Source organism: Crassostrea angulata, chromosome 4, assembly GCF_025612915.1.
Source record: "Crassostrea angulata isolate pt1a10 chromosome 4, ASM2561291v2, whole genome shotgun sequence".
Lineage (NCBI taxonomy): Eukaryota > Metazoa > Mollusca > Bivalvia > Ostreida > Ostreidae > Magallana > Magallana angulata.
In genome coordinates, this window is record NC_069114.1 from 15,910,121 (window position 1) to 15,933,335 (window position 23,215).

The window sequence follows — 23,215 nt, forward strand, 5'->3', positions numbered from 1 at the left end:
TCTCTTGCCTTCCTTAAACATGCTTCAGTTCCAAGGTGACTTTATTTGTAATCATGAGTGGATCATCCTCCGGCTTGTAGGGTAAAGGATCTGTTCTTTCTGCATCATGAGCCTCCTTGGTTGGGCGCATCTCTCTTCTGTTTCTGCGGTATGACTTTCCATCTAAGTCGATGAGGTATGACCTGTTCCCGAGAGACTGGGTACATGTTCCAAACTGCCAGTATTTATCATTTGGGTGTTTCTTCATTCGAACGTTTTGTCCAATCTGTAGTTCTGGAAGGTCCTTAGTATGTTTGTCATACTGCTGTTTTGAAAGTTGTCTCTTACGCATGATCTTTTCATGGGTATTTGTGCTGATATTTGGTTCAAGTAGAGCAGCAGCTGTTGGTAAGGAATGTCTTGTCCTCCTAGACATCAGTCTTTGGGCGGGACTACAATTCATATCCTTTGTAGGAGTGTTTCGCCAATCTAGAATTGCTTTCCAGATATCAGTCTTGCTAGAAATACACTTCTTCACTAATTTCTTTGCAATTTTCACAGCAGATTCCGCCTTGCCATTAGATTGGCTGTGATACGGTGATGAAGTAGAATGTTCAAATTCCCAATCACAAGCAAAGGTGTGAAAGTCTGCAGATTTAAACTGAGGTCCATTATCAGAAATAACGGTATCCGGAATCCCATGGCGAGCAAACTGTTGCTTGAGACAATCTATTACGGTCATTGCTGATGTGTCTGTTAGGATATCTAGCTCAAAGAAATCACTAAAATAGTCCACAGTAACTAGATAGTCTTGGTTTTGGTAAGTGAAGATATCAACTCCTAACTTTGTCCATGGTATTTTTGGTACATCATGTGTGATAAGAGGCTGCTTTGATTGTTGGTCCTGCATTTTGTTGCAAGTGTTGCACTTCGATATGAAGTCGCGTAGCTCAGCTGACATATTAGGCCAAAAAACTGCATCTCTTGCCTTCCTTAAACATGCTTCAGTTCCAAGGTGACTTGAATGAATTCTACTGAGCATCTCAGGGCGAAGAACTTTTGGTATCACGACTCTGTTGCTCTTATAGATCAATCCATCCTGAGCCGATAACTCATCACGTATGTTCCAATAGTCTCTGACTGCTATTGGGACATCTTCTTGACGGTCATTCCAGCCGGTAAGTATGACAGTCTTGAGTGTTTGTAGTACTGGATCACTGTTAGTCATCTCTCTGATCTGCTGAAATCTTGCATGGCTGATCTTTGGAATCCATTCACTTTGATTAATCTGTGAGATTTCTTGCGAAAATGCGTTGAAAATGTATTCAGTATCTGTCACAAAGGCTCTGGACAGAGTGTCTGCTATGTAAAGTTCGCTTCCCTTGGTGTATGTTACTCGTAGATTGTACTTCTGGAGACGAAGTAGCATCCTTTGAAGACGTTTTGGAGCTGCTAATAAGGATTTCTTGAAAATTGTCTCCAAGGGCTTGTGATCAGACTGGACTGTCACAAGGTCTCTGCCATAGATGTACTGATCAAAATGCTCACATGCAAACACTATTGCCAAACATTCTTTCTCAATTTGGGCATAGCGTTGTTCTGTCTGAGATAACGCTTTGGACGCATACGCAACTGGTTGCCCTTGCTGCATTAGAGTTGCTCCTAAACCAACTTCAGATGCATCACATTGAATAGTCACTTCCTCATTCACGTCATAGTACTTTAACACTGGTTCGGTGCTGACTAGTTGCTTTATTGCTTTAAATGCATTTTCTTGTTGTGACTCCCAGTGCCATAAGGTATCTTTAACGGTAAGTCTGCGTAGAGGTTCACAAGTTTCAGATAAGTGTGGTAAGTATTTGGATAGGTAAGTCACAAGTCCAATAAGTCTCTGAACATCTTTAACATTCTTGGGTCGTGGCATCTCGACAACAGCTTTCACCTTATCTGGATCAGGGCACATTCCTTCAGAGGTAAGTATCTGACCCATATACTTGACAGAAGTGAGTCGCAGCTTTAACTTCTCCTTGTTGAGTTTCAGACCTACTTCACGTGCTCTTTGAATAAGCGCTTGTAGGTGAAAATCATGATCCCTAATTGCATCTTCCATAGTCTCACCAGATCCATAGACCAAGATATCATCCATAATGACCTCTGTATGTTGAAGGCCCTCCAATACTTCATGCTGCTTTCGTTGGAACTCTTCTGGTGCTGATGAGAGTCCAAATGGTAAACGTGTCCAGCGGTATCTTCCAAATGGAGTCCAGAATGTGGTGAGTAGACTGGATTCCTTGTCCAGCTTCACGTGCCAGAAACCTTCTTTAGCATCCATCACAGTGAACACTTTGGCCTTTGATATCTTAGGTAGAATATCATCTACAGTTGGCATTTGGTAATGTGGTCTTTTAATAGCAGAGTTTAAGTCTTTGGGGTCGATGCACAGTCTCAGTTTACCAGGCTTTTTGACAGCAACCATGTTACTAATCCAATCTGTGGGTGATGACACTTTCTTGAGAACACCTCTTTTGACTAGAGATTCAATTTTTTCCTTAATTTCTCCCTTAAGAGCTTGTGGTACCCTTCTTGGCTGTCTCTGTACTGGCTTCACTGTTGGGTCAAGTTCAATGTGGTACTCGCCTTCAAACTCACCGAGTCCCTCAAATACATCCTTGAACTCACTAAGAATTTGTTCCTTGGACATTGGCTTAAATTGTGATGACGTAGTTGTCAGCTTGTGAACTACATTGACAGTCAGTAATCCAAGTTTTTCACAAGCTTCTGCTGAGAGGATAGGTGTCTGGTCCATCTCGACTACATAAAAGTCAAGATTTTCTGTTTTTCCAGACTGGATCACCCGGCATTTCAAGGTTGCAATGCCAAGTGGAATGAGTTTCGATTTCCCTCCATAGAGCTTTAGTGTCTTCTCGGTAGGTTTCAGTGGGGGGTCGCCTGTTTGCATGATTTGAGCGTACTGCCTAAAATTTATTACGTTGCAGGTAGACCCACTATCCAATTGACAGGTAACATTAGAACTGTTTCCACTAGCACTCATGTGGATTTTTACGAACCACTGTTTTCCAGACGAAGAATTCACAGCATATAGAGAATCAGAGTCCGAGTCACTTGTGTCTTCATCTTGGATACTGTTCACAGTAGTCTGTTTACAAACTTTTGGAAAGTGATTCTTCTTCTTACATTTCCAGCATGTATGTCCGAAAGCTGGGCATTTGTCTCTGTCTCGTGGATGTGTGCCTCCACAGTATTTGCACTTAATAACCATTGCACTGTGCTTTGGCTGTACTGTCTTCTGCTGTTTCTTCCCTTGACCTTTGAATGGATGTTTTCCTCTGGGTTTATAGGTTTTGTCTCCTTTTGAACTGACATATTTCACTTCTGCTTGTTCTGAACTGGCTGTATGACTGGTGTTGTGTTCTAACTTCTGCAGCTGTGATGAAGTTCTTTCGCTTGTCAAACACATTGTTATAGCTTTGTCCAGTGTTAAGTCGGCTTCTCTTAACATTCTGCCTCTTGATGCTGTGTCTTTGGTCCCTAACACTAGACGATCACGTATCATATCATCAGTCATGTTTCGAAATTCGCACGACTTCGCGAGTTCTCTCAGCCTGCAGATGTAGTCATTTAGTGTTTCATTGGGCAGTTGATCACTTGTATTGAAGATATATCTTTCATAGATAACATTTGTCTTTGGTGTAAAGTGTTTTTGAAGTGCTTCTATAACTGCTGCTATATCCTGTCTCTCTTCTTCCGTGAGGTTTAAGTTCTCATAAATATGATAACAATCTTTGCCAATGACTGTTAATAATGTTGCTATCCTGATTGCATCATGTTTCTTGTCCAGGCCTGTGGCTATTTCATAATTCATCCATTGTGATTTAAAGAATTTCCAGTTCCCTTTGAGGTCTCCCTTCACATTCATAGGTAAAGGAATCGGTAATTCACTTCGCACTACAGACATTTTGAAATGTCACAAACTGCACACCGTAGTTTTTTCCCAGAATCGATCGTTCGGTATAAAAATGCAAATACTGCTGTCAATACACTATAATGCACGGTTGATATTGTATTTCTGATGCACACTATCATAAAATGTTGTCAAACACTCAGACTTTTCTGATAAACAAATAAGTTCAAATCTGATTGCAAATGGCCGCCGTAGAAAACGTGCTCACCAGCGTGACAAACTTTAAAGCGAAATTTCAGTGTCGTTGGGTAAATATGCAACGTTACCACTTTAGCCTGAGGTAGATATGAAGCTCTTTCGACGAAATAATCACTCGGTTGGTGTTGTCTTGCTTCTGTTTGTGGAAATTGTGGCTTCGAATACGCCAGCTTCTGACACCATGTTAGTCTCGTTCAACCAGACGCTCGGCTGTCTCCGTAAAACTCCGACGAGCAGAGAGTCTGGTAAAGCGTCACGTTGATAACCGCTACCGATAGGGGGCGCCGATTTAGTTTCAGTTTGAGTTTTAACAGCTGTTTAATGGCTACCCCGCTAAAAACAAATGTTGCATCAATTGTGCCGTCTAAGGATTTGTGTGTTTCTTGTTCCGTCAGTTCCAACCAAAGGTATTATATTGTAAAGAAATCTGGAGAGAAAGGTCCGGGTTATCCCTTAGCAAGTGAAATATACAGTACTTCATTTTATTGCTGTGAAAATTATGGAAGTTACGTGTGTAAAACTTGTTATAGACTTCTTGACAGAATTATAGAAACCAAAAAAACCCAAGACAGACTCTCAGTACGTATTTATCAAAATTCACAATCATTACAAATTCGTAAGACAGAGAAAAGAGTCATAAACAGAACGCCTAACAGCAAACAGAAGATTTGCCTGTATTCCTCGGGTACCTTGCTTACGCCTCAATCAATTTCTCCCCAACGTTCGTCAAGAATTCCAAGTAAGTTTGTACATTACAAGTGTAATTTTAAGCTTTGAACTTTACAGAAACTTTTTTTTTATTGTTATTCAATCGATTAATTTATAAAAAAAAAAATCAATTAAAGGGCTCAACTCAGCAAGTCCAAGTGGCAAAGTTTCATTGATCAACAGAACACCAAACTGTAATCAGAATGATATTTGTTTCGGGGATACAAGTCCATCTGTGACTTTGCGTACATCCCATCTTAGCCAAAGCTACCCATTTCAATGTGAAACACTTCCAAAATCTCCTCAATGTCCATCTAAAATTCCAAGTAAGTTTATAACACTTTCCGTTTCTCTTTTTGAAAGTTTTGAATTATTATATGTATTAAAATGAGCATTTACAAGTAGTTATTCACTTGCATGAACAGGATTTTAATAGTAGACAAATGCTGGCGATGGTCATTTGAAGCTAAATCTAGTGTTTTCAAAAAAGAATACTTGAGAAATTTAAACTAAAAAAGATGACTATACATTTACAAAACTAGTGTAATTGTTGTTTTTTTAATAAAGGGCTGAAGTCAGTTACCCCAAAAAGCAAAATTGCATTGTTCTCTGAGAAGGGTTCATCAATTCACATATGTAGTACCTCAGATGAATGGAAGCAATCAGGGGGAAAAAATGAGGATAAGTTTACTCAGACAGATATCCAAGCTCCAAGACTTAATCCACATTTAGATGGAAGGAGACAATCATTGGTTACATACAGGTCTCTTAACCTAAAAAATTCTCTGTCACCGGTTTTAAGTAAACTGTGCAATGGCAGTGTACAGTCAGCTGTTGAGTTATTGTTGCAGGATAAAACAAGTCACATAAGGAACCAAGCACTGGCAGGTATAACTAGAGTTGTACATAGAGAATGTTCAAAGTTATGTAAAAAGTCAGATTCTTTATTGAAGACAAGACCTGCAGATTTATCCAGCTTTCAATTTAACAATCTTCAAGATGAGTTTGAAAGAGAAATACCAACAACATGGAATCTTCTTTGCTCAGTGGCAACAAACAAACAAAAAAAGTGTGATAAAATTAAAGCTACTGTTGCATGTTGTACATTATTCCACAGTAGACAAATTAGTCTGAATGCATTGCAGCATTGTGTGTCTGTGTGTTTATACAACAACCAGCTACAAAAGGAAGGATTTATGATCTTGTCAAGACTTGGTGTCACAACATCACATGTTACCTTAAATAATTCTCTAAACAAAATGAAAGGAGATGTTGACAAAAAAATGTTAGACTTGAGACTGGGTGTTGAAAATGGAAGTAGAAAAATCAATTACAATGAAAATATAACGGATCACGAGTATGCTAGGAGTTCTGGATCCGCAATTGAAATGGACCATGACTACATGAAACAGATCTCGCTCAGCAATGATTCTGAAAGACATCATGGATACAGATTTAATATTGACAATTTAGACTTCCTACTGCAAGTCAGAAATATGACCCAGGATCACCAAAACCAGTCAAAGCATTATGTACAGCTTATGGCCATCAAGGACCGTGTCTACTGTGAAGACCTGATAGATGACAGACCCATGGGGAATCTGCTAAATGTGCCAAATGCTGACTTTCTGCCAAACGGAGAGGACATATCATCACTTAGAGATGATATAATTACTGTAGTTAGCCATATTTTGATAGAGAATATTCCTGCATTCTCCATATTCAAGGGTGTCATTACACATGGGTTTGAGCATGAATATTCCGAAGAGATGAAGGAAAAGTCTGTTGTGGTAGTAGTCATAATCATAATAGTGTTTTGCATTGATCATGTTGATTGCTTATTTAATTGTTATTCAATTGCAGCAGTTTATATACATTTCTGTAACAAAATTTAATAAGATTTATTCAATGATACAACATATCTTAAAGTGTTCAACATTTGGACATGACAAATGTTTTTAAGTAATCAGAAATGTTATAATTGGCTGCATATTTCCTTTTTTTATATTTTAGAGTTAGTTGAAGACTGGTTTATAATGATTCAGTAGTATTGCAAATGCAATTGGTAATGATAAAAAGCCATTGTAATTGCAATTACTTCTGAAACAAAGCTTTCGTCAGATCATTGGATACAAGGCATGGTGTACTCAAGTTCTGAAAACAGTTCACAAAAAGCCAAATATACATTGTGTGTTGGAAATAGATAAGTCACATTCTCATCTATTTCAGTTCTGTGAGTAATTGTTCAATATCATTGTCTGTACTACTACTCATGATCATTATCATTATTAAGTGATATGGTTTTGCTGGGAAAATATTCATCTAACGGTTTGGCAACTCTATGTGACTGACTTGAATGATGTTAATATTGCACATATTTTGCATGAATTAGAAAAAAATAATAATTACGGTATATGCACAGGACCCTTGATGTTAAAAAAATCCATTGAATGAGTAAAATGCATGTTTTATTTTATTACTTGGCATGATAAAAATTGCATGTTTTATTTCCAGTATAAATATGTCACATACTCCTCTCTTTAACACAATATTAAATTATATACTTATATTATTATATTACAATGAAAGAGCCAAGAAAAATGATAAATGAATATTTTGCATAACCAATTCAATTTCACTGATTAGTTTGAAAATATGCACTTAATTTGAAAATTAATAAATCTATCAAGAGGGTAGGGAATTATGCTCAAATATGATTTATGATAATTTTTGTACTTGTTTTATTATGTAGTTACCTTTAGGGATCTTGGCCAAGAATGAAAACAAAATGAATGACATGATCGAGATACTCAGTCATCTACAAAAATATGTCCCAAATGCAAGAACTTTAGAGGAATTAGACAATGTGGATGTGCGGTAAACATGCATAGAAAGATATAAGCAATTTTAGAGATAATGAATCGGACACATTTGTTTGTTGCTGTTCTTTTATTATGTACCAGTATTTATTGAAAAAACTGTGTTTAGTTGTGTATTTTATAAATTAGGGATGACACAAGTGCTGAAATGCGACAAATACCTGTAGGAGGTGATCAGTTAACATGTGAAAGAATTCGAGGAGCTCATATGGCACGATTTGATGGAGATACACCAGAAGAGAGACTGGAGGGCTTGTTTTGCATGGTGGAAGATTTTCATGAAAAAATGAATTTCTTACAGGTAATTTTTATGCCATTTCAGAATATACCGTCTGTTGCATTTTTGTTGTGTTTTTTTTTGTGGAAATGAAAATTAGCTTTCTAAATTCAAATATATAATAAAAACAATCTTTGGCCCACAAGCTGATATTGGAGTCTTGGGTTGATATGGGATGTGTTATAGATTTTGTGAATTTAAACTTATGATGAAAAAGTCTACATTTCTAAATAAAAAAAAAATACAAACTAAGACACACTAGAACTTTTTCAAATTGACATTAACAAAGTGAATTATAAATTTTTCAGAAAATCTTTAATATGTAGTTTGCTTCATTTACTTAGTTGCTTATGGACAAATACTTCAAGCCTGAAAGTTGCCGGGAACAAGGGACTCTATACCAATTGAAGAATCTTGTAAATCGCAGAAATGTCTCGAAAAACGTTTCCTCAAACTATCATGCTGCTAGTGAGTTTATTGATTTAGTTACAGACTGTCATGTGATTGCTGCATGTTTAGAATACTGTGGCATGGGAAATTTAGAGAGCCAATGCAAGAAAATACCAACTGCATTACATCTAGCAGATTCCACGGTAAAAAGAAGAGTACTACGTCATTTGGTTGGAGAAATAGTGGATACTTTTTTTCTGAATGCAATAACAATCAATGTTGACAGAATAGAAGATCCAGCATCAGATATGGATGTAGCACCCATCGCACAAGATGATGCAGTTTACAACTATGCAACCAATTTTACAAAATTGGGGCTGCTACGAAAGGTTGCTGTTAATGCCACTAGATATGGTGATGGAAATAGAATGCTGCGGCACTGGAAGTATGCCATGTTAGTCTACCACCAGGGCCACAAAATTAAATACCGCTTAGAAAGTTTCCTGCTGCTGGCTGGAGTGAACGCACTACTCACCCCAAGACAAAAACATCAGGTCATCCATAATAGGTTTATCAACCTACGAGGAGGTGAGGGCCACAACCTTGATGGTGATTATGTCATGGAACTTTTAAACAGGTACGCAAAATCTAGAATAAAGTTGCTTGGACCAAACCACAATGAGACTTGTGTAGAACGCATTGGCAAAACAATGATGTTTTGCCATGAAATCCAAGACAAACTTGAGCAACAAATTAGCGTTGCACCGCTATCCAGAAAACACACTCCTCAAAGCCTACATCATGATAGGAATACCATCATTCAGCAATTAAAAAATTCCTGTGTTTTTCAACTCATTCCAGGCAGATCTCACCAAACCTTTTCTATGGAAAATGTAGATATTTTTAGTAATGTAGATGTACAGGAAGTTCATAAGTGGCTAAATCAAAAGAAAAGGGAGTATTCTTTTGGAAAAAATGCATTTTGAAAGAAAAAAACTGTCGGTGACAAAATGTTCTTTATTAATACTGTTCCAGGTAAATAATCATGTGGAGGATTGCATTGTTTTTGAAATGGTCTGCAAATTATTTAAGTGTGGAACAAAATTGATAATTTGTTTTTTTAAATTGTTTATGGGCGCCATCACTGCAAGTCTTATCCTCGATGCTGTTTTTGTACTGGAATACTTGGGCATATTTTTTCAATAAATTTATTGATTTTTTCTATGGAAAATTATTTTTAATGAATCAAATGATACAAAAAAAAATTGAATGTTCATGCTCCATAAACTATTGAAAGTGCATTGATACATTTTGTTATAAAATTTGAAGGTTGATTACAATTGTTTGATATGATTACTGATATTAAATACTGTAACAAATGCCTGGCACTGACTAGCATATCTTAAAGGAAAATTTCGGTATATATTTTTATAGCATTGTGTCCAAACTAATATAAAATAAGAAAATATATATTCAAGCAAGTATTATTATAAGTCTCCAATTAAATTACATCAGTTGTTGGGTTCAGATCATGGCTGCCTTGGTTGGTCTTGCTAATTATATCGAATGTGCTTTATTAATTCGTAATTACTGTTTGCCAAATTACATGTAAGTCATTCAATGTATATTTAAGAAATATATTCTCTTGTGTGGTGACATATGTTATGCATTTATACTACGAAACTACTTTTGTGTAATGATTGTTGACTCAAAACTGTAATTCAAATTGGTATATATGCAAATTCACATTTAATTTACTAATATGTAATGTGTGTAACTGTAGAACACTTGTTCAGGGTATTCAGCCCCCATTTTTGACTCCAAAGACATCAAAGAGTCTAACGTTTATATTATGATATGTGAATTATTGTAAACTGATTGGCAAAGTTGTGTTTCTGAATAAGTAATATTTGTAATTAATAATTTCATTATAAAGAAGTTATGGCTTTACTTTAATAAATATCACAATAATAATTTCAAATTTGTGTTGTTAATTTACTTGATTTATTCACAGATTTCTTCAATAAGTTTGATAATGTCAATGGCCAAACTCTCATCATTAACATATTCACCAAATAAGTCAGCAGGGTCATAGAAGTAATGTGCATTGCTAACAATGTTGCTGATCACAGCATCACTAAGACCAGTTAATATATTTACGGGTAACATAGTTGGGGAGTAGTTCTCTTTTTGTACCATTGCCATTCTCAGTTTTTCCAAAGATGTACGAAGAATTCCCCTGTTCTCTGGGCTCATTGCTCTGTAAGGCCTGCTGTCATCACCATCATATTCCTCAGCCGCTGCCAGCATAATGCTGTCGTCTTCATCGGAGATAAAAATTTGGAAGTCTGTAGGACAATTTCCACATTTACAAAGTTTTGCACAGTTGTCACAACAGAAGTGTTCAATTATCTTGTCAGAATTACCGGTACTCATATTTTCTGGCGAGAAATGATTCAACAAATATTGCCTTCTACAAGAAGTCAACTTGCAGTAATGCCGCATATGATCATCTGTTGCTGTAGCACTTATATCTACTGGATGGTAGTAAACGACAGAAACTGCAAACTTGTTATCTCTACCTGCTCGACCACTTTCTTGCATAAAACCTTGAACACTTCTTGATGCACCCCAATGAAGGACTTTTTGGATATCTGGAACATTTACTCCCATTCCAAAGGCATTTGTTGCAATTACAACACGCAGTTTACTATCATTTTTTCTAAAGTTTTCTGCTACAATGTTTTTATTTTTTTCTGGCGTGGAATGATGAAACATTGCGTATAAACATTTCTGGGCTGAAGGTTGTCCTATATATGAATTTTGGGCTCCAATTTTTCTTCGAAATAGTGAATAAATTTGAGAACATGATTTGATATTTCTGCAGTAAATAATTGATTTTGGTGTACCTTCCTTTTTGGTGATGAGTTCATCAATCAGCCACTGTAAATTTTCCTCAATATCACTAGACGCCCGCTTGGTAAAATACATTATGTTTGTCCTGTTGCAGCATCCAATGATGGTTTCATAATTATTCATTCCCAGGAGCTTTGATGTTCGATTCCGTTCGTCTTTGGTGGCAGTTGCTGTTAAAGCAACCATTACGGCCTGTGGGAGGAGACTACGCAGCTCAGAAATCCGGCTATAATCTTTTCTAAATTCATCTCCCCTGTGGACAAAATAGAAATCATGAAAATCATTTCTTGCTGTCGTGATCGAGAATTAATTTAGAATGTAAATAAATTAAAAATGAATTTCTTAATGTATTATTTTCAAACAAATTATTTTACATATATCACACTAAATACTTTTTTTTCTTCAAATTTCATAATTTAAGCTAGTCATCGATGGCATTACAAAATCAACAGAAATTATAAATAGAACTATCCTTACCATTGGTCCACACAATGAGCTTCATCAACAACAACTGCAGAGACAATATCTCTAAATATTTCTGTCTCAAAGAGTTTTCTCCATGACCCAGTAAAGAGGCTCTCGGGACTCATCATTAGAATTGGTACCTCTCCATTTTTTATCTTCTCTAATACTCCTGAAAAAATTGTTAATGATAATTATTCAGCAATGTCCTCATATGTTTTTAATCAATTCAATTATTTTGAGTAACTTGATTTCATTCTCAAAAAAGTCTTCCAAAGGGACGTATATATACTAACTAACTACTCTCATATATATGTCTCTGGCTGTAGCTAGGTTGTCATAGGGATATTGGTGGGTGAAAGAGTACATGTAATAATTTTCAATATGTGTGATTGGGGGGGGGGGGGGTGATACACTGATGCATATGGTAACTCTAATATGTAAATTTAATAAGCTTGAATTTTCCTGAGATTACTTCTACTTATTATGTACGATGTCACTTGTAATTTATCTCAAGCTATTAAAAAGATATTCACCTTCTTCCAGATTCTCTCCGATATAGACACAGTCAACTCCAAAAGTTTGAATGTTAATGACTTGATCTTTCATTAAAGATATCAACGGAGAGATCACCACCACAACCGAAGAACTTCGATCACAGTCAGCTGGAAAACGTACTTTCACTTTTGTTTCCCACAGTAGTTTTGGTAAAATTGAATACAAAACGGTTTTACCATAACCCGTAGGTAACACAGCAAATAAATCCTTTCCATTCACAACCGCTTTTAAACATTCTAGTTGGAGTTCTTTAAGTTTAAATGGCAAATTCATTCCATCACAAATATCCGATATAGAGTTTTCTTCCGTCATTGTTTACATGTAATAGGAGGTGTGTTTCTTTCAACCAATCAAATTAAATACCGGTATTTTGGTAAGCCTCGTTTTGACGTTACAAACATTTACGTGACGCTTTACCAGACTCTCTGCTCGTCGGAGTTTTACGGAGACAGCCGAGCGTCTGGTTGAACGAGACTAACATGGTGTCAGAAGCTGGCGTATTCGAAGCCACAATTTCCACAAACAGAAGCAAGACAACACCAACCGAGTGATTATTTCGTCGAAAGAGCTTCATATCTACCTCAGGCTAAAGTGGTAACGTTGCATATTTACCCAACGACACTGAAATTTCGCTTTAAAGTTTGTCACGCTGGTGAGCACGTTTTCTACGGCGGCCATTTGCAATCAGATTTGAACTTATTTGTTTATCAGAAAAGTCTGAGTGTTTGACAACATTTTATGATAGTGTGCATCAGAAATACAATATCAACCGTGCATTATAGTGTATTGACAGCAGTATTTGCATTTTTATACCGAACGATCGATTCTGGGAAAAAACTACGGTGTGCAGTTTGTGACATTTCAAAATGTCTGTAGTGCGAAGTGAATTACCGATTCCTTTACCTATGAATGTGAAGGGAGACCTCAAAGGGAACTGGAAATTCTTTAAATCACAATGGATGAATTATGAAATAGCCACAGGCCTGGACAAGAAACATGATGCAATCAGGATAGCAACATTATTAACAGTCATTGGCAAAGATTGTTATCATATTTATGAGAACTTAAACCTCACGGAAGAAGAGAGACAGGATATAGCAGCAGTTATAGAAGCACTTCAAAAACACTTTACACCAAAGACAAATGTTATCTATGAAAGATATATCTTCAATACAAGTGATCAACTGCCCAATGAAACACTAAATGACTACATCTGCAGGCTGAGAGAACTCGCGAAGTCGTGCGAATTTCGAAACATGACTGATGATATGATACGTGATCGTCTAGTGTTAGGGACCAAAGACACAGCATCAAGAGGCAGAATGTTAAGAGAAGCCGACTTAACACTGGACAAAGCTATAACAATGTGTTTGACAAGCGAAAGAACTTCATCACAGCTGCAGAAGTTAGAACACAACACCAGTCATACAGCCAGTTCAGAACAAGCAGAAGTGAAATATGTCAGTTCAAAAGGAGACAAAACCTATAAACCCAGAGGAAAACATCCATTCAAAGGTCAAGGGAAGAAACAGCAGAAGACAGTACAGCCAAAGCACAGTGCAATGGTTATTAAGTGCAAATACTGTGGAGGCACACATCCACGAGACAGAGACAAATGCCCAGCTTTCGGACATACATGCTGGAAATGTAAGAAGAAGAATCACTTTCCAAAAGTTTGTAAACAGACTACTGTGAACAGTATCCAAGATGAAGACACAAGTGACTCGGACTCTGATTCTCTATATGCTGTGAATTCTTCGTCTGGAAAACAGTGGTTCGTAAAAATCCACATGAGTGCTAGTGGAAACAGTTCTAATGTTACCTGTCAATTGGATAGTGGGTCTACCTGCAACGTAATAAATTTTAGGCAGTACGCTCAAATCATGCAAACAGGCGACCCCCCACTGAAACCTACCGAGAAGACACTAAAGCTCTATGGAGGGAAATCGAAACTCATTCCACTTGGCATTGCAACCTTGAAATGCCGGGTGATCCAGTCTGGAAAAACAGAAAATCTTGACTTTTATGTAGTCGAGATGGACCAGACACCTATCCTCTCAGCAGAAGCTTGTGAAAAACTTGGATTACTGACTGTCAATGTAGTTCACAAGCTGACAACTACGTCATCACAATTTAAGCCAATGTCCAAGGAACAAATTCTTAGTGAGTTCAAGGATGTATTTGAGGGACTCGGTGAGTTTGAAGGCGAGTACCACATTGAACTTGACCCAACAGTGAAGCCAGTACAGAGACAGCCAAGAAGGGTACCACAAGCTCTTAAGGGAGAAATTAAGGAAAAAATTGAATCTCTAGTCAAAAGAGGTGTTCTCAAGAAAGTGTCATCACCCACAGATTGGATTAGTAACATGGTTGCTGTCAAAAAGCCTGGTAAACTGAGACTGTGCATCGACCCCAAAGACTTAAACTCTGCTATTAAAAGACCACATTACCAAATGCCAACTGTAGATGATATTCTACCTAAGATATCAAAGGCCAAAGTGTTCACTGTGATGGATGCTAAAGAAGGTTTCTGGCACGTGAAGCTGGACAAGGAATCCAGTCTACTCACCACATTCTGGACTCCATTTGGAAGATACCGCTGGACACGTTTACCATTTGGACTCTCATCAGCACCAGAAGAGTTCCAACGAAAGCAGCATGAAGTATTGGAGGGCCTTCAACATACAGAGGTCATTATGGATGATATCTTGGTCTATGGATCTGGTGAGACTATGGAAGATGCAATTAGGGATCATGATTTTCACCTACAAGCGCTTATTCAAAGAGCACGTGAAGTAGGTCTGAAACTCAACAAGGAGAAGTTAAAGCTGCGACTCACTTCTGTCAAGTATATGGGTCAGATACTTACCTCTGAAGGAATGTGCCCTGATCCAGATAAGGTGAAAGCTGTTGTCGAGATGCCACGACCCAAGAATGTTAAAGATGTTCAGAGACTTATTGGACTTGTGACTTACCTATCCAAATACTTACCACACTTATCTGAAACTTGTGAACCTCTACGCAGACTTACCGTTAAAGATACCTTATGGCACTGGGAGTCACAACAAGAAAATGCATTTAAAGCAATAAAGCAACTAGTCAGCACCGAACCAGTGTTAAAGTACTATGACGTGAATGAGGAAGTGACTATTCAATGTGATGCATCTGAAGTTGGTTTAGGAGCAACTCTAATGCAGCAAGGGCAACCAGTTGCGTATGCGTCCAAAGCGTTATCTCAGACAGAACAACGCTATGCCCAAATTGAGAAAGAATGTTTGGCAATAGTGTTTGCATGTGAGCATTTTGATCAGTACATCTATGGCAGAGACCTTGTGACAGTCCAGTCTGATCACAAGCCCTTGGAGACAATTTTCAAGAAATCCTTATTAGCAGCTCCAAAACGTCTTCAAAGGATGCTACTTCGTCTCCAGAAGTACAATCTACGAGTAACATACACCAAGGGAAGCGAACTTTACATAGCAGACACTCTGTCCAGAGCCTTTGTGACAGATACTGAATACATTTTCAACGCATTTTCGCAAGAAATCTCACAGATTAATCAAAGTGAATGGATTCCAAAGATCAGCCATGCAAGATTTCAGCAGATCAGAGAGATGACTAACAGTGATCCAGTACTACAAACACTCAAGACTGTCATACTTACCGGCTGGAATGACCGTCAAGAAGATGTCCCAATAGCAGTCAGAGACTATTGGAACATACGTGATGAGTTATCGGTTCAGGATGGATTGATCTATAAGAGCAACAGAGTCGTGATACCAAAAGTTCTTCGCCCTGAGATGCTCAGTAGAATTCATTCAAGTCACCTTGGAACTGAAGCATGTTTAAGGAAGGCAAGAGATGCAGTTTTTTGGCCTAATATGTCAGCTGAGCTACGCGACTTCATATCGAAGTGCAACACTTGCAACAAAATGCAGGACCAACAATCAAAGCAGCCTCTTATCACACATGATGTACCAAAAATACCATGGACAAAGTTAGGAGTTGATATCTTCACTTACCAAAACCAAGACTATCTAGTTACTGTGGACTATTTTAGTGATTTCTTTGAGCTAGATATCCTAACAGACACATCAGCAATGACCGTAATAGATTGTCTCAAGCAACAGTTTGCTCGCCATGGGATTCCGGATACCGTTATTTCTGATAATGGACCTCAGTTTAAATCTGCAGACTTTCACACCTTTGCTTGTGATTGGGAATTTGAACATTCTACTTCATCACCGTATCACAGCCAATCTAATGGCAAGGCGGAATCTGCTGTGAAAATTGCAAAGAAATTAGTGAAGAAGTGTATTTCTAGCAAGACTGATATCTGGAAAGCAATTCTAGATTGGCGAAACACTCCTACAAAGGATATGAATTGTAGTCCCGCCCAAAGACTGATGTCTAGGAGGACAAGACATTCCTTACCAACAGCTGCTGCTCTACTTGAACCAAATATCAGCACAAATACCCATGAAAAGATCATGCGTAAGAGACAACTTTCAAAACAGCAGTATGACAAACATACTAAGGACCTTCCAGAACTACAGATTGGACAAAACGTTCGAATGAAGAAACACCCAAATGATAAATACTGGCAGTTTGGAACATGTACCCAGTCTCTCGGGAACAGGTCATACCTCATCGACTTAGATGGAAAGTCATACCGCAGAAACAGAAGAGAGATGCGCCCAACCAAGGAGGCTCATGATGCAGAAAGAACAGATCCTTTACCCTACAAGCCGGAGGATGATCCACTCATGATTACAAATGAAGTCACCTTGGAACTGAAGCATGTTTAAGGAAGGCAAGAGATGCAGTTTTTTGGCCTAATATGTCAGCTGAGCTACGCGACTTCATATCGAAGTGCAACACTTGCAACAAAATGCAGGACCAACAATCAAAGCAGCCTCTTATCACACATGATGTACCAAAAATACCATGGACAAAGTTAGGAGTTGATATCTTCACTTACCAAAACCAAGACTATCTAGTTACTGTGGACTATTTTAGTGATTTCTTTGAGCTAGATATCCTAACAGACACATCAGCAATGACCGTAATAGATTGTCTCAAGCAACAGTTTGCTCGCCATGGGATTCCGGATACCGTTATTTCTGATAATGGACCTCAGTTTAAATCTGCAGACTTTCACACCTTTGCTTGTGATTGGGAATTTGAACATTCTACTTCATCACCGTATCACAGCCAATCTAATGGCAAGGCGGAATCTGCTGTGAAAATTGCAAAGAAATTAGTGAAGAAGTGTATTTCTAGCAAGACTGATATCTGGAAAGCAATTCTAGATTGGCGAAACACTCCTACAAAGGATATGAATTGTAGTCCCGCCCAAAGACTGATGTCTAGGAGGACAAGACATTCCTTACCAACAGCTGCTGCTCTACTTGAACCAAATATCAGCACAAATACCCATGAAAAGATCATGCGTAAGAGACAACTTTCAAAACAGCAGTATGACAAACATACTAAGGACCTTCCAGAACTACAGATTGGACAAAACGTTCGAATGAAGAAACACCCAAATGATAAATACTGGCAGTTTGGAACATGTACCCAGTCTCTCGGGAACAGGTCATACCTCATCGACTTAGATGGAAAGTCATACCGCAGAAACAGAAGAGAGATGCGCCCAACCAAGGAGGTTCATGATGCAGAAAGAACAGATCCTTTACCCTACAAGCCGGAGGATGATCCACTCATGATTACAAATGAACCTCCCCAGTACGAGAGTGTGAAGCAGCCTATTGCTCCAGAACCACAAACCGCATTTGGATCTTCTAGAGAGACTAACACATCTCCCGCAAGTGACAATAATTGTGCAGTGAATGCTTCAACTAAATTGCGTGGCAGCTCAAGAATTGCCAGATTACCATCAAAGTTCAAGGACTTCATTATGAATTAAGATACATACAAACAGTATGAACTTTTAATTGAAATGTGCATTTTTTTTTCTTTCGTTTTAAAGAAAGGGGGATGTTAGATAATGTATTTAGTGCCACCCTGTATATTGTGCACAAGTAGTGCTTACGTCATTAGTTGTTGAGTTTTGAATAAACACATAAAACCTAACACCCCGAGAATCAGAAAAAGAGAATCAGAAAAACTACATTTTGTAATATCGTCGCTAAAAAATTAAGCTATTGGTTAGGCATCTCTCTCCCTCTCTAACACACACACACACACACACACATATTCGTAAAGACATGAAACTCACTACACATGACTTTTCACCAGAAAGTCACTACACTATTTTCTAAGGGTCGTGAAGAAAAAATTTGAGCAAATTTATAAAAGACTGTCTACTCTTATTAGCCTAGGGGGCTGATAATTCGTAAATTCATTATATTAAAAATTTGGGTTTTCCCCTGAACTTCACTACATCAGACCACGTGACCCACCAGTTAGACACACATGATTCTCACTACATTGTCAGGTTTGAAATACACACATGAAACTGACTACTTACATTAATTTTACTTATTTATCCCATCTTCTCATTATCAAATGATTTGATACACCATACATTCTTTGTACAGTTTCTAAAGAATTATAGCACACAAGTTTTGTGATTTATAGTGGATTTTAAATAACGTATGTGGCAACAAACTTTGAGAAAAGTACACACTTAAAAAAAATAAAACGCGTGAAACTTAGGACTAAGCTAACGCAGTTTGAAAAAAAAAATTCAAAGTGCGTTATGATGGAACTTCAACATTTTTTATTATCGAAACACTTAACGCACTTTAAAAAAATATGTTTAAATAGAAAAATCTGGAATTGAATTTCTAATTTGCTGATTGTATGATGAATTGTTAACACTAGTAAATCTCATTAACCGTCTTTGAGAACGGGGGTGGGTGTGGGTTAACCAATCATACAGGTCAATTACCAGTGCATCATTTACTAGTAATTGATTTCAGGAAGAAGGTTGCCTACCCCTTATCTTTCTATCCAAAACGTATGATATTCACCAACTTGAAGTAAACGTTTCTGACATAGCCCAATGTATCAGATAAGAAGTACATTAATTTTGCTGCATAGACAAAAAAGGAAAAAGGCAATTTCTACGCGATGCAGTTTATGTCATATTTTGATAATTTAAAACTCCTGATTTGTTCTTGTGTAAATTGTCAAACTACGTAAGCTTATGAGAAAAAAAATCGAATCGAGAAACTGTTTATAAAGTAAGCTGAGAATGCATTGGATTCTCTTTTTTTAAAATATCCCATTGAGCTAAACAATATCAAACCAAGGTTAAAACAATCAGTTATTGTATGTCAATAAAAGTATCAATTATTTGGACCAAATCCTGAACAGTTTTTTATAATATCGACGATATCAACGCACTTTGAAAAAAAAATAAAAGCGCGTTTAACTGGTTCCAAAATTACTAGTAACACACTTTGAATTTTTTTCAAAGTGCGAAATATTTCAAAGTGCATGTAACAAACCTATAAATCTTTGGATAAACCCAATTATTTGTTTTTCAAATATTTTTTTGATTTTTGAATAGCTAAAACCGAATGTTGTTATTAGAACAACTAATGGACCGTGGCAGTTTAGTTATTGAAAGAGAAAAACTATCACAGGCCCCTTCTACCTACATGTACATGTATATCACACGCATATACAAGCATCCATCATCTTTCATTTTCAGCCAAAGCTGTATGGTTATTCAAAGACAGAATAACCGCACAACTTTTGAGTAGAGCACTAGTTTTAATGGTGAAAATACAGATTATGATATAAAAATTCATGCAATTATTCACACCAAAATGCTCAATCACATTGATTATTTCTACATAATATTGCAAGGCATATACAAAAACAAGATCATGCATTAGCTAAGCTTATTTCATGCTAAGATCTAGAGGGAGGTCAGGGGGGTCTGAACCCCCCCCCCCCCCCCCTGCAAAATTAAGATTTCTTTAAATTGCATTATAAAATTACCAAAAATATGCCTCGGACCCTCCCCCCCCCCCCCGACAAACTCAAATAAACGTCTGAATAAACCCCCTGGAATTCTTTTTGGATGTATTGCATGTATTTTTTGACGTAGTGATGTTGATACATTAAATAAAAATGAATATCAATGATTATGAAAGTAATCAAGACATTACATTAGACTATGACTTTTTATTGAGTATTACTAAAACATTTAAATATTAATATGAACAAGGCAATATGATCGTTTAGGAACATTAAAACAGCAAAATATGTACATTGTATAACCCAACTTTCAATGGTACTGAATTTACACGTACATGTACACGTAAAAAGTGTATTAATTCTCTCATATCTTCATTTTTGGGAGAATACATGAAAACCACACGATCAATAAAAAATGTACCAGAGTTTCATTATCATTTCTAAACCAGTATTGATTAAAGCAATATTCATGGCATGATTTTTTTCTGTTGACACTATTGGTCCTCAATCGTCTATCTAGGAAGTTAACCTATGTCTGAACACTGGTGCTGCAACACAAAAATACTTGTCAAAATATAAATTCTGAGAATGTGTTTCATCTCTGTAAAGCAAGACTTTTAAATGTACTTTTTTCAGATTGTATGCAATACTAAAAGGTATCACTACTCACTCTCTCTCTCTCTCTCTCTCTCTGTCTCTCTGTCTCTCTCTCTCTCTCTCATAACTATCAATGAAAAACACATGTAGAGGCATTAAGTTAAAAATTCACTTTACACTTTAAATTCACACACTATCTCCCTCTCTATCTATTTTAACTTTTCCCTATCTCTCAATTTTTTTTTAATGTCTTATCTCAGTTTCATGCTGTTATCCCTTTTTTACACACATCTAGTGACATTCAGGAAACGTGTATCAATGATGAATCAACTTCATATTGATGAAAACTAAAAGCAGTTTTCTCTGTATTCTCTTTCTCTTTTTTTTTTTTATTTCTCCCCTCTCTCTTTATCTCTCTTTATTTCTCTCTCTCTCTCTCATGCTTATTTCTTTTTAAGAAATAACATTTAATTTATACATTTACCTTAATATGTATAATCTTAGACAATGGCTTTTCCATGTGAGACAAACACTTTTCTCAGCAAACCTCATTTAGCTTGGATATTTTTCCTGAAAGCATAAGACAACAAAAAACATAAAAAAATCATTTTGTTTACTTTGTTTTACTCTTTATAAAAAAAGGTTATGTTTTGTTATACAAGGAAGTTTTTAGAAATGTATAATTGACCTTTATAGAAGTGTTCAAATATTGCTGCTGTTGTTATGTTCTACATGATCTCTCTCTCTCTCTCTCTCTCTCTCTCTCTCTCTCATTTGAACACATTTCCTCTCACTCCCTCTCTACCTTCTGCAAAATGTCTTTGTCTCTAACTTTGTTTCAATTTCACTGACTCTCTCTCTCTCTCTCTCTCTCTCTCTCTCTCTCTCTCTCTAATTGCCATTCCATTTAGTTATTTACACACATGTAGTGACATTCAGGTAAAGTATCTCAATAGAACAAAAATCCCTTGATTTAAACAAAATGTTTTAATAAGTCCTCTAACTTCCTCTCTCTCTTCCGCTTTAAATTCTTTCTCTTTAACTTATTTTCTATCAACTTCTTTCTCTCTTTTAAATGAACATGTACTTTTCATTATTTACACACACATAGTGAAATTCAGGTAAAGTATCTCAATAAATAAAAAAGAAATTACCTCCTTTGAAGAAAAAGCTGTAAAAAGGCCTCTCACTACCTCTCTCCCTTTCAATCTAATTATTTTATCTCTTAATTTCTATCAATTTCTCTGAATTTTCCAAACAGACATCACATTTCGTTATTTACACCCATGTAGTGACATTCAAGTCAAATATCTAAATTGAAAAACATGTTTTACTTAAACAAAATGTTAATAAATCCTCTCTTTTCCTCTCTCCCTTTTGATATAATTCCTTTAAATCTAACTTAGTCTCTCTCTCTCTCTCTCTCTCTCTCTCTCTCAAATTGACATCACATTTAGTTATTTACACGCGTGTAGTGACATTCAGGTAAAGTATCTAAATAGAAAAATTACTTCATTTATACAAAACAGTTGTATTAAGTCTCACTTACTATCTTTCCTCCACTCTGATTTCTTTATCTTATTTTTCCTCTCTCTCTCTCTCTCTCTCTCTCTTTCTCTTTCTCTCTCTCTCTCTCTCTCTCTCTCTCTCTCTCTCTCTCTCTCTCTCTCTCTCTCTCTCATATTAACATCACATTTAGTAATTTACACTCATGTAGTGATATTCCGGCAAAAGAATTCAAAAGAAAAAATTGCTTCATTTGAACAAAAAGTTTTAATACTTCCTCTATCTTTCTCTTTCTCTACCAACTGATTTCTTTCTCTCTTATTTTCTATTAAATTCTCTCTCTATTTTCCAATTGACATTACATTTAGTTATAAACACACATGTACTGACATTCAGTAAAAGTATCTCAATTAACAACAAAAAATTACCTCCTTTGAAGAAAAAAATGTAATAAGTCCTCTCACTTCCTCTCTCCCTTTCGATCTAATTCCTTTATCTTGAAATTTATATCTATTTCTCTGACTTTTTTCAAAAAGACATCACATTTAGTTATTTACACACATGTAGTGACATTCAGGTCAAATATCTAAATTGAAAAACATGCTTTAGTTTAACAAAATGTTAATAATTCCTCTCCCTTCCTCTCTCCCTTTTGATCTAATTCCTTTAAATCTAACTTAGTGTCTATCAACCTCTCTCTCTCTCTCTCTTTCAAATTGACATCACATTAAGTTATTTACACGCGTGTAGTGACATTCATGTAAAGTATCTAAATAGAAAAATTACTTCATTTATACAAAACAGTTG

The 23,215-nt window shown here is 36.6% G+C and overlaps 7 protein-coding genes across 8 annotated transcripts in view; 4 read left to right on the forward strand and 3 right to left on the reverse strand.

Moving 5' to 3' along the window:
- Positions 1-13: 13 nt before the first annotated feature.
- Positions 14-3,955, reverse strand: LOC128182109 (uncharacterized protein K02A2.6-like). The gene has a single exon (XM_052850723.1). It carries the CDS (start codon positions 3,953-3,955, stop codon positions 14-16), a length of 3,942 nt encoding a protein of 1,313 aa, XP_052706683.1.
- Positions 3,956-5,412: 1,457 nt separating this feature from the next.
- On the forward strand, positions 5,413-7,256 carry LOC128182110 (uncharacterized; the record flags this gene model as incomplete). Its single annotated transcript, XM_052850724.1, has 1 exon — positions 5,413-7,256. A coding segment is annotated over one exon (1,350 nt), but the record flags the coding sequence as incomplete, so codon positions are not given.
- A 40-nt stretch (positions 7,257-7,296) lies between these two features.
- Positions 7,297-9,399, forward strand: LOC128182111 (uncharacterized). The gene has a single exon (XM_052850725.1). It carries the CDS (start codon positions 8,374-8,376, stop codon positions 9,397-9,399), a length of 1,026 nt encoding a protein of 341 aa, XP_052706685.1. The 5' UTR covers positions 7,297-8,373.
- Positions 9,400-9,616: 217 nt separating this feature from the next.
- On the reverse strand, positions 9,617-12,819 carry LOC128179368 (ATP-dependent DNA helicase Q1-like). Of its 2 annotated transcripts, XM_052846780.1 has the most exons (3): positions 12,328-12,819; positions 11,807-11,963; positions 9,617-11,582 (listed from the first exon to the last, which is right to left on the reverse strand). In XM_052846780.1, the coding sequence occupies exons 1-3, from the start codon at positions 12,659-12,661 to the stop codon at positions 10,418-10,420; spliced, it is 1,656 nt and encodes a 551-aa protein (XP_052702740.1). In that variant the 5' UTR covers positions 12,662-12,819; the 3' UTR covers positions 9,617-10,417. The 2 variants fall into 2 exon arrangements, with proteins under 2 accessions (XP_052702740.1, XP_052702741.1); XM_052846781.1 differs by lacking the exon at positions 12,328-12,819 and having other exon boundaries at positions 9,617-10,761; positions 11,807-11,947.
- A 396-nt stretch (positions 12,820-13,215) lies between these two features.
- LOC128182112 (uncharacterized protein K02A2.6-like) lies at positions 13,216-17,157 on the forward strand. Its single transcript, XM_052850726.1, has one exon. The coding sequence runs from the start codon at positions 13,216-13,218 to the stop codon at positions 17,155-17,157; it is 3,942 nt and encodes a 1,313-aa protein (XP_052706686.1).
- A 32-nt stretch (positions 17,158-17,189) lies between these two features.
- On the forward strand, positions 17,190-18,278 carry LOC128182113 (uncharacterized protein K02A2.6-like). The gene has a single exon (XM_052850727.1). The coding sequence runs from the start codon at positions 17,190-17,192 to the stop codon at positions 18,276-18,278; it is 1,089 nt and encodes a 362-aa protein (XP_052706687.1).
- Positions 18,279-20,497: 2,219 nt separating this feature from the next.
- LOC128179872 (ADAM 17-like protease) overlaps positions 20,498-23,215 on the reverse strand; it is a 36,931-nt gene continuing 34,213 nt past the window's right edge. The window contains exons 25-26 of the mRNA XM_052847539.1: positions 21,387-21,472; positions 20,498-20,853 (exon numbers count right to left, since the gene is read on the reverse strand). The gene's annotated coding sequence lies outside the window, so the exon portion shown is untranslated. The remainder of the gene's footprint in view (positions 20,854-21,386; positions 21,473-23,215) is intronic.

What these genes read in the sequence shown, in the direction of transcription:
- LOC128182109 (XM_052850723.1), bottom strand. Translation starts at nt 3,955, where the DNA reads ATGTCTGTAGTGCGAAGTGAATTACCGATTCCTTTACCTATGAATGTG.
- LOC128182111 (XM_052850725.1), top strand. Translation starts at nt 8,374, where the DNA reads ATGGACAAATACTTCAAGCCTGAAAGTTGCCGGGAACAAGGGACTCTA.
- LOC128179368 (XM_052846780.1), bottom strand. Translation starts at nt 12,661, where the DNA reads ATGACGGAAGAAAACTCTATATCGGATATTTGTGATGGAATGAATTTG. An exon ending in CGGAGAGAATCTGGAAGAAG is followed by an intron (nt 11,964 to 12,327) that starts GTGAATATCTTT and finishes CAATTTTTTCAG; the next exon opens with GAGTATTAGAGAAGATAAAA. An exon ending in GCTCATTGTGTGGACCAATG is followed by an intron (nt 11,583 to 11,806) that starts GTAAGGATAGTT and finishes TTTTGTCCACAG; the next exon opens with GGGAGATGAATTTAGAAAAG.
- LOC128182112 (XM_052850726.1), top strand. Translation starts at nt 13,216, where the DNA reads ATGTCTGTAGTGCGAAGTGAATTACCGATTCCTTTACCTATGAATGTG.
- LOC128182113 (XM_052850727.1), top strand. Translation starts at nt 17,190, where the DNA reads ATGTCAGCTGAGCTACGCGACTTCATATCGAAGTGCAACACTTGCAAC.